This window comes from Nicotiana tabacum, chromosome 13, assembly GCF_000715075.1.
Source record: "Nicotiana tabacum cultivar K326 chromosome 13, ASM71507v2, whole genome shotgun sequence".
NCBI lineage: Eukaryota > Viridiplantae > Streptophyta > Magnoliopsida > Solanales > Solanaceae > Nicotiana > Nicotiana tabacum.
This window is the reverse complement of record NC_134092.1, coordinates 4,214,642-4,225,715: the sequence shown is the minus strand read 5'-3', so window position 1 is coordinate 4,225,715 and position 11,074 is coordinate 4,214,642. Positions and strand designations below refer to the sequence as shown.

General features: G+C 34.4%; 1 protein-coding gene across 1 annotated transcript; it reads left to right on the top strand.

The window, feature by feature from the left end:
- The first annotated feature begins 428 nt into the window (after window positions 1–428).
- LOC107800169 (ras-related protein RABD2a-like) lies at window positions 429–6,490 on the top strand. The gene is made up of 8 exons (XM_016623326.2): window positions 429–700; window positions 2,455–2,527; window positions 4,170–4,217; window positions 4,346–4,393; window positions 4,501–4,572; window positions 4,649–4,804; window positions 4,882–4,985; window positions 6,213–6,490. Exons 1-8 carry the CDS (start codon window positions 687–689, stop codon window positions 6,307–6,309), a joined length of 612 nt encoding a protein of 203 aa, XP_016478812.1. The 5' UTR covers window positions 429–686; the 3' UTR covers window positions 6,310–6,490.
- The last annotated feature ends 4,584 nt before the right edge of the window (window positions 6,491–11,074 follow it).

Here is an 11,074-nt window from a genome sequence, read left to right as displayed (position 1 = left end):
GAAACATAAAATTAAGATAAGAATATCTAGCAAGTAAAGATATAAAGTTTGGCTATCTATATTAGATTCAAATAATAGTCACCATCACAATATTCTCAATCAGCAAATATGCAATACTATAGCTTGTAAATTGAATTACTTTCAATTTTCATATTATTTTAGATCAATGGAATATTAAACATTCAGTTGTTAAAGAAATTTGAGGGACAACAATGCTAATTAGGTAATTCGACATATAATTTGCATAGAAATTATCGGCAAATTCTAAGCGTCGAGCGATAAACGTATTTATGGCACACAATCGAACGCTTGGAGACTAAGCTCTCATATGTTAGCCTTAAGGTATTTCGATTGTACAACGCCCCGAGACGAGCCTTGAAGCAAGTTTCGAAAAAGCCTTTTAAACATTGGTCTCAAGTTCAAGCATCGAGTAAATCCAAACTAATCCAAAAAGAAAACTCAAAGGGAAAGAAAAGAAAAATAAGCAAAACGAAAAGCAAATTCTCTTCCTCAAATTTCAACGCCTTCTCTACGTGTCTTCATCACACGTGCTCTCTCATTCAATATCCTTTGCTCCTCACATTTTTGCTTCTTAATTCACCCACGAAGATTCCGATTCAGATTCCGGTCAATTCTCGCCGGTAAATCCCTCAGACACCGGCGAATTTCATCTTCCCTCGATCGCAATGAATCCCGAGTAGTAAGTTCCATTTATCCTCTTCCTTATCCTTATTCTTTGAATATCGCATCATTGTTAAAGCATTAAGTAAATTTCATGTTGTTTATTTATCTTTTAACATTCAGTGTCGAACTGTAGATTTTGTGCTTGAATTCAGATAGGATCCTTATGTATTTTATATTAGCGAAATTATTTGTGAACCCTAAGTCATTAAATCACACGTAGCAGCTAACGTTTAGGATTATCTCTTGCTTTTCCATTCAATTTTACATCTGTTAATATCCGTGTTTGTGCACTATCATAAAATGCCTAACTAAATCCCCTCATAATTTTGGTGCACAAAATATGGTGGTTGAACATTATAATATAAAAAATTAGAGGATCTATGAGATAGTCCATGTAACTTTCATAGGTATATGACTACAACTACTACTACGCCTTAATCCAAATCTTGTTGGGGTCGGCTCTATCGGATAGGTGGATCCAAGATTTGAAATTTATGGGTTCCTATTGCTACGTCGAGTTAATATACAGTAATGACTGGGTTCACAATCAAATATTATAGATATCTAGTGGATTGTTTAATACATACAAGGTCTTGGGCAAAGTTATTGGATTTACGTGAACTCATATAGTGCATTATAGATCCGCCCCTGACTAGTCACTATATGAATCCTGAATATCATAAATGCTCAATTTGGGTCCATAATGTTTCAATACGCCTCTCTTAAGGATTATCTAACACTAGGGTTCTGTAATATACTCTGGTAGTTATATCTCTAATATACTAAGCCTCTAGGAGTCTCTTCTAGTGAACACTTGTCCTCTAGTTGGTATCATTTATACATATTTTCAACTTCCATTGTTTTCCATTTTTTGCTAGACTTGCCTGGATTCCGAGATATTCAAGATTTTCTTTTTAAATAACTCCTGCATTTAGGTACCTCAATTCCATCTAATTTCACCTAAACTTCTTTGCTATCTCGTTGGCTAAACTTGCAGTGCATGTACTCTATATTACTCCCACTTATCCTAAATGAGTTACTATCTAAAGTGCTTCTCCATAGCTCAAGCTTTTGAGACTTATTTAGGCAGAGTCGTAGACCTTGATTCTTATCTTGAAATTGGCTGAAAATGTTTCCATGATATTTTCTCAGATAATGATAATTCCCAAGTTTTTTTGCTTTTTCTTTGGGGAAAGGGGGTAGAGTGGATTAGGTGGAAGCTTTTGATCCTAGTTCTTGATCCTATTTCAGCAAAGGCTCGGGCTAGAAAACTTGGATCGTATGTCACCTAACATAGCCTTAAACCATATCAGGTACACTCCAGGGAAGAATAGGCTTGAACTAGATTCTGATTAGCCCTGACCCTAATTTAATATATGCTAGAGTTAATGGGTGATTTATCGGGTATTTTTTATACAAGTAATTATGCGTGATAAACATTATAGCAAAGATAGGAATGGGTATCGAGGATTCCTATACCCAACTGCAACTAGTGTGAGATTGAGGCGTAGTTGGTTTACATTACTTTACCGTATCAAATGGATAAAATCCTTAAAATGTTCTCTTTCTAGAATAGCAGTTATCTTAGTAGTCACATATAACCATACTACATGCTATAACAGTGTAAAATATCTTTTATAAGGAGTAACTAGGATTAAAATGAAAAGTTAATCACAATAAGTATCATACTATACAATAGAGAGCCATACTTTAAACATCTAGCAAGCTAATAAATAATATGATGATTGTATTGCTGTTCTTTCCATGCAGTGACTACCTCTTTAAGCTTTTGCTCATTGGTGATTCTGGCGTTGGGAAATCATGTCTTCTTCTGAGGTTTGCCGTAAGTTTTTTGATCATGAAATTAGGTGTACTACTCTAGTATCTTTTTTTCTTTCTTTGTAAAACATAAATGCTGATTTCTTCTGATAAGAAAACAAATGGAGGACTGAAATCATAGGGAGCATGTTGGCCATATGCACCACCTTTCCATTTTGTGTTCTTTCTTATTTCCTTCTCGTTAGCTTTAATCAGGTATCTATGAGCACATTTTTCAAAGGCCAAAGAGCTTTAATCAGGTATCTATGAACACATTTTTCAAAAGCCAAAGAGCCTATAAAAGTGCCAAAACCTGTTGGAGCTTCTAGCACAAAGCTCATTAGAACGTGGGTTTTCAAGAAGAAAGGCACAAAGGGAAAATTAAATAAATAAATAAAGAAATAATGCTGTAATGCAAGAAAAAATAATTATGATTAGGCACAACAATTATATGGACAAAGTAATTGGAAAAACTACAAGTGAAATATATGAAGTCAAATTTATGCGAATTAAGTACAAGAACCATTTTAAATTTCTGAGCCTGATGTAAATACTTTTGGTTTTAACTCTCTAAATCAGGTGAAGGAATAGTTTTATTATACATAGAAAGTTAATTTCTCGTTTTAATTGTAATTTCTTTTGTCTAATTTGATATATCACTTTCCGTACTATGTTTATCCTTTATCGTTGCCCTCTTCATGATAGAGCTCATGGATGATGAGGCTTCATTACATGCTTTAGCACCTTGGAGTCACATAAGCAAGGAGATGCGCCAACTTGCGCTATACTTAGCTTCAATGCTTGACCGCACCTTAGCGAAACCTTTTTAGCTTCAATGCTTGACCGCACCTTAGCAAAATCTTTTTAGCTTCAATGCTTGACCGCACCTTAGCAAAATCTTTTTAGCTTCAAGGCTTGACCGCACCTTAGCGAAACCTTTTACAACACCGATGAGCTATTGACTAACACTATTGCTTTAGCACTTCCCTATTCTTTTGCTTTGGCAAGTTTCTTGTTGATCTACTTTATCCAAAAAAAAATATTGCTTTAGCACTTCCCTATTCTTTTGCTTTGGCAAGTTTCTTGTTGATCTACTTTATCCAAAAAAAAGGTTTTTTATTGATTTGCTTTTTTACTAGGAGAGATTATCAATAACTGTAAACCTTTTGGGGTGGTTCTGTAATTGTGCTGCTATTAGTACATCTTTGAATGACCAATACTTTCAAACCTGGCAGGATTTTTTCCGCGTTGCATCTCCTTGAAAATCCTTTTTACTTCATCTAATTTTCATACAGTTTTATAACTACAAATCTCCTTAGAACTCTTGTAGAGTTGTTATAGTCTGTAGGTGTTAACCTTGACCCATCTTGCAGGTTTTATGATCATTCCTGTTTACTTTGGTAAACTACTTCTAGCATCAACTTTGTCCCTTCTTCCTAAGGCACTAATATGATACGCTCTGCTAGTTTCATGTTCGTACTGTAAACCCTCTGAATAATTGATGATGCATCTTGTTTCTTATGGAACTTCATTCTTAAGAGATTTTTAAGAGTGAAATTTTATTGGATGTTACCGCATTATAGTTTATTGTGGTTAAAGTTGTCTTTATTCAAAAAACAGGTGTCTTCTGCAAATGCCGCTAACTGTTTGTCTTTTATTATCATCAGGACGACACATATCTGGAAAGTTACATAAGCACCATTGGAGTTGATTTTGTAAGTAAATACCCTTGTAGTTGATGAGCTACTTCATTTATATATAGTTGGAGTCTTCCGTGATCTTATTCTGCCATCCCATTCTTAAATACGTCTAATTGCTCATTTTACCAAATCTTTTCGTGTAGAAAATCCGGACAGTAGAGCAAGATGGGAAGACTATAAAACTTCAGATTGTAAGATTTCACTTGCATTTCTGTTTAAATTCTTTTATGTTGCTAATTTTCTTCGAACCAAAATTTTAACTGGATCCCTGGTGTTTTTCTTTTTTGGCACCATATAGTGGGATACAGCTGGACAAGAACGGTTCAGGACCATCACTAGCAGCTACTATCGTGGAGCCCATGGCATAATAGTAGGTGCTTTTCCATAAAGTTTATCATCAATTGTTTTCTGTATCTTTTGATGTTTCTCAATGGCCTCTTGGGTAGGTTGTGTATGATGTGACAGATCAAGAGAGCTTCAATAATGTAAAACAGTGGCTGAGTGAAATTGATCGTTATGCTAGTGACAATGTTAACAAAATTCTTGTCGGGAACAAGTCTGACCTTACTGCAAATAGAGTTGTCTCATATGAAACAGCTAAGGTAAATCCATTTTCCACCATATATTTAATTCTTTGCTCCAAAATTCAAACTATACTGATGGACCTCTTCGTTCTTAGGCATTTGCTGATGAAATTGGTATTCCATTCTTGGAGACCAGTGCTAAAGATGCTACGAATGTAGAACAGGCTTTCATGGCTATGACTTCTGCTATCAAAAATAGGTAAACACGTACTCATTTCAGATGGCAGTTAAATTTTAATAACCTATTGTATCTTTCCTAAGTTGCTCAAGCCTGATCTGTGGTGCTATTTAGGCGCTTTGCGTTTTCTATCATCTAATGCTTTCACATAAATTGTGAAGGAGGGAGTAACAAATATATACGAGTAAAACTAGTAATTGCTTTTTAGGACTAGTTATTAAACTAAAAGCTGGAACAATTAGGTACAAATTGCCGATAGTAACTAAAATATTGGAGGCGTTAATTGTAGCTGGACTCACAAACTTGTTGAACTACTTGAGAAATTAAGAGTTGAAAGATTGAAAATTCAGAGTTTAAGCTAATATTAAGAGAGTTAAAGAAAGTTGCGAGCTTCATTTTGTTGTGTGTTTGTGGTGGGGGTGGGGGGGTGGGGGATTTGAGTTTTTGGAGCTAAAGCGTAATTTTTAGAAGTTAAAATAAAAAGGGGAGAGGGTGTGGATTCATTTTTTGGCCAATTGGCTAAAAAACTAACCTTTTCAAATGCTACACTCAACTGTCGGAGATCTGTTAGAACTTTCTTTTTGGTGCAATTGACAGCCCAAACTTCATGAATGAAAAATTGGGTGTAATGCCTAATAAAAACTTGTGCGTTAAGGCTGTTGTACCAACCTCATAAGCAATAGAATGAATAAAACGATGTTTTCAGCGAGAGTTAGAATTTCATTCTAGCTGAGCTTGCTCTTGGCTTGGCCCCCTTGGTTCACCAGGCTGTTGGCTTACCAAACACTCACCACTGATCCTACCGCCCCTCTGGCCAGATACAAAAAAAAAGGGTTTGGGGCAGTTGCGGGCCTTTTCTACATGGTTGGGCTAGTTAGTTTGGGCCAACCAAGTGCAGTTGGTTGGTTATAGGTAGAGTTCAGCTTCATTTTCATGCTATTGAAGGGCAGTGGCGAAGATAGGAATTTCTCCAAGGGTGTTCAAATTTAAAGAAGTGAAAAAACTTTCCGACAAAGGGTGTTCAATGTGTTATATACCTCTAAAACATAATATTTTACCTATGTACATAGTGTAATTTTTCGACGAAGGGTGGTCTTCCAAATGATCTTTTATGACCATGTGGCTTCGCCACTGTTGAAGGGGTCTTCCAAATGATCTTTTTTGCATTTAAGAGATAAAGTAGTGTCGCGCTGGTCCTCGTTTTGCTTGCCTCTATTTTTTCTTTCTCTAATGTTCTCCTAAATGCAGGATGGCAAGCCAACCAGCCAATAATTCCGCTAAGCCTCCAACCGTGAATATCCGTGGACAGCCGGTGACACAGAGTGGTGGCTGTTGCTCATCTTAGAGTACAAAAAATTGTTTGCTACTGTAATATTTGCTTTGCTGTCTCGTCCTTGTCATGTCTATTGTGGTCTGATTAAACATTGGTAAAGTTTTCTTTTGTTGCAATATATTTTTTTACTACCTTTATGTTTGTGGAATAGTTTGTAATTGTGAACATGTCAATATTAGTATTATTTGCCGAAGTTCCTGTGTTATATTTCCATTTCAGGAGACTGCGCTACTAGTATTGGGCTCTTCACTTTTAGCCCGTGACAGAAACTATTTACATTTGATAGCCGAAAAAGTATATAGAATTTGTATATAATATACAGAATATATATATATACAAAACATATACTCTTTTTTCGGCTATTATTTTGAGAGCGGCTATAGAATGTCATTTTCCCTTTAGTATTGGCCCCTCACCACCTCCTTTATCAGTTTCTGAGTGTGATGTTCAGTTTTTTGGTTATTGAAACTAATTCCTACTCTTCTTGAAAAAGAAAAGATAGCAGTCTATTATTTTAGCTATTGACGAAAGTACTAATATGTGATTTAACAACAATTTCTACCTTTAAGCAATGAATTAATATAAAACAAGAGCTTATCAGATTTCTTTTTATAACCGAAGAGTTTGTTTTTCAGCTTTAAGACTTGGCGAATAATGGTTCTTTCACTTAAATAGATTACCTAGTGTGATCTGTGAAGCCAAGTTTTGAACTCAAAATGTGCACCTACCATAGTAGTAACTAGTACAATGAGTCGGTTGTGTGAATTCAATAATAGACGCATGTTGGCATTCCAACCTTCCTTCTCCTTTTTCAGCTAATGCAGGTATTTGGTTTGTATGTAATAAAATTTATTATTTCGCTATGAAGGAAAGGAGTGAAAAGCTGTGTGAAGTAAAAGAGAAAAGGCTCTCCGATTCGGAAATAGTGTACATTGTGAAGCCATACATTCTAAGTTGTACAACTTTTGTTATTGAACCAAACCTCGGAGGACATAATATTTTAACATAACAATGCAAAATAAATAAAGAAATATATGGAGAACTTATATCATGTTATTATGTTTTTGAAGTGTGATAGATATGTGTGAAACTTATGCGTTAGAACCAAATATAGTTCAATGCACCACAATTTTTAGAAAGGCTAGAAAAAGACTAGACGATATGAAATGAAGATTCATGCATATCTATAATCAACTTCCCTCTATGTAGCACAGTTACCAAATCCAATCATAGTGCGTTTCATTGTGTTTAGTGGTCAGGTCATTTCTTGTAGTACGCACGCCATTTTCTAACCGATTTAGATTTCGAACTCTATGAGTTCAACTTTTAATATTTTTAGTATTGATCCCGTTATATATTTTTAAAAATATGAATTTGTATCTGCTATTTGTTTTAAATTTAGTGAATTTTTCACATATATTTGTTTCGCGTCAAAAGTACTGAATTCATATGAACCTGAATCGCAACACTGCATCCGCTCCTGATTTTCTACTTCATAGTTCCAAAATGTGTTACACGTTTATTGCATGAATTCTTGGTTCTTTTTTTGTTTGGGATGGAAGAAAAGAAAAAGGAAATACAAAGGACACAATGGTATGATTGACGTAAAGTAGAATCATAAAAAAGCCAAAAGACATTCACCTGAATTCAGTTGCACAGACCCACAGTTCTATGTTATTGGCATTCCGATGCTTTTCTATCAGTTATACAAAAAATATTTTCAGGGTCCTTCCCTGCATTTTCCGACCATTTCTAAGTTTTTTTAATCAGTTCCAATACAAACTTTTTATAGCAAGAAAAATGTGTTCGTTTGTACATGGAGGTGTAGTCCGGATTTTACCATCAAAACTTTTTTCTATCTTCACCTACCAATTATGTTTAATTATCCACAAGTTTTGACGGAAACAACCTCTTTATTCCCTCGGGATAGGGGTAAGATCTACATACACACTACCCTTCTCAGACCTTATTTGTGGGATTTTACTTTGTCATTGTTGTTGTTGTTGTTGTTGTTGTTGTTGTATCCACAAGTTTTGACGGAAACAACCTCTCTATTCCATCGGGATAGAGGTAAGATCTGCATACACACTATCCTCCTCATACCTCACTTGTGGAATTTTACTGGGTTATTATTGTTGTTGTTGTTGTATCCACAAATTTTGTCGGATCGTCAAAACTTGCTAAATTAATTGGTTACCCCATGCAATTGAATGGAGATATTCATATTGAGCTTATTTTTAAAATTGCCTGGATTCTAAGTGAATTATCTTATTTAATATTGTGTTGTTTTGTTGCCTAAGAAAAAGAAATGGATCTTTACACAATAGCCAGCCGGATTGTTCGTTTATTTTTTCTAGACGAGATATATAGATTATATTTTAATTAAACATGTTTATATACATTATTCATGGATTATGCATATATTATAAGATAATTATCGGCTATTAAGTGGTTGAGTGGACAGTTATTTATAATGGATCATAAAATCGGTCTTTGCTCAAAACATGTTACAGTCCGACCAAATAAATTTGGAGTGAGAGGGGGAGAGATCAATTTTTCAAAAATAGCGCGCCAAAGGTGGCAATATATTCTGAAAAAAATAAAAAAATAAAAGTTAAATATATTTTGTAAATGGTATATCACATTATCACTATAAGTTGAGTCATATCCTTATTGACCCTTTTCTTGGCTTATTATACCTAGCAAAATCACGAAGATTAGGTCATTCAATGAAGTTAATTATGGAGGAAGTTAAATTTGACATCTCAAAGGTTTTATGATTTGATAGTTGTCTCTTTACTTTATCTTAATTGGGATATTGGTAAAAACAATAGAGCATTTAATGATAATTGTAGAGAATTTTTAAGGGCCCATTTGGTATAAGAATTATTTTTACTTTTTTCCGAATTTTTTTTTCTTTTTTTCAAAATTAGTGTTTGGCCATGAAAATTTCAAATTTTACTTGAAATTGAATTTAGAAATTTTTTGAAAATTTGAAAAACTCTAAAAAATTATTATTCAAAATTTTCACTTCAAATCACTCACAAACAAAAACGACTTCAAATTATATTTATGTCCAAACACGATTCTAATTTTCAAATACTATTTTCATTTGAATTTTTTTCACTTTTCCGGAATTTTACTATTCTTTTGTCCAAACGCCCATTAAATCATACAAAATGCGAATTCATGACTAAATCGTCACTTGAAAAATGTAATCATACGCTATGATTAAAACGTAGAAGTATGTATGTGGCGTTTCACTTTCATTTTTCGATATAGACTTTACAATGATTGTTACAATCAACATTAAATGATCCCCCACTATTTCCAAGGCTGCTCCAATCATTTTAGAGTGTCTCAAATACTCTTTATTTCCTTTAATCCGATGTTCGATATCCGCAATTTAGGATATGAGTAATCCGGATTCGAGCGGGAAAATGCTACTTTAGGTATAAAACGTGTTTCCTATTAAAGGTAACTCCATATCCAAGCGTCGAACCTAAAATTTCTGATTAACGATGAAGAAATACTTATCACTCCCACCACAATATCAGGGGCGTATGTATCTTGTTGCATGCAGTGTCATATGACATCGTTTCGTCAAAATCTTTTACTAGATATATATAAAAAAAAATAAAAATATTGAGAATAAATACTTTATAAAAATATGACACTATTTATCGTTATAGTAATTTATTCATTAGTCCACTTTTAAAAATATTGTAACACCACTTATGAAATATTATGTATACGCCACCGCACAACCTCTAATGGTAAATACTCTTTAGTCTACGAATGCATAATTGAGCCCACTTCAATATCAAATAAAAAAGAATATACCATACATTTTATCCTATGATTATGCCACTTTAGCAATGTGACTCATGATTCTTTTTTTTTTTTTTTTGGTAACTAACTTTTTATTACTCACTAATAATAGCTGTACAAAGAACCGTAGCTAGCTAACTCAGCTAGCTAACATATTTACAATGGATCTCATATCTCTTCCTAGGCTTCTATTTAGAATCCATATCTATGTACTATCTCAGCTATTCTAGGAGGAGCTCGCACACAACATACGCATGCAATCTCCTTTGCTATTCTTTCCCACTCTACACTTGTCTTCTCTCAATCCATATGCAGTGTACTATCTCTGTGTATACCATCTTGAAGAGTTGGGCTTCTCTTGATTTTCCTTTAGCTCTCCTGGTCACTTCCTGCACATGTTGTTTCCAATCCCACACTGCTATGTTTTGGCTATGTGTCCATTGCATTATCTTGTTCATCATTGCCTTCATGTAGTCACATTTCACATAGAGATGATCTCTAGACTCCTCTGCTTGGTGGCATATGTTGCACTTGTTCTCTATCACCATACCCCATCTATTCAGCCTATCTGATATTAGTAGTCTATTCTGCATTTAAAGCCAAAGTGTAAATCGAGCTTTTGGTCTTCCAGCATTTCCAAACATCATACACTTCCATGAAATCCTGGGTTGTTCTCCCAGCAAATGTAGATAAATTTGATTAATGACACTCTTGCCTGTGCACACATGTATACTTTCCTGCTCTAGGATATTCTTTGCTTCCAGGATTTTCCTCACCGTCCAGCTTGCTTGTTTTGGCACTGTTACATGCTCCATCTATTGTCCTTTTAGATAGTATGTATGTATCTAACTTATCCACAACTTGTCTTTTTTACTTGCAAGATCCCAATACAACTTTATTATAGTTGCCTTGTTCCATAGTCTTAAGTTTATCAAATTCCATCCTC

Excerpts from the sequence above, each read along its gene's own strand:
- LOC107800169 (XM_016623326.2), top strand. Across the intron at positions 4,394-4,500 it reads AGACTATAAAACTTCAGATT|TGGGATACAGCTGGACAAGA; the intron begins GTAAGATTTCAC and ends GGCACCATATAG. Across the intron at positions 4,573-4,648 it reads GTGGAGCCCATGGCATAATA|GTTGTGTATGATGTGACAGA; the intron begins GTAGGTGCTTTT and ends CCTCTTGGGTAG.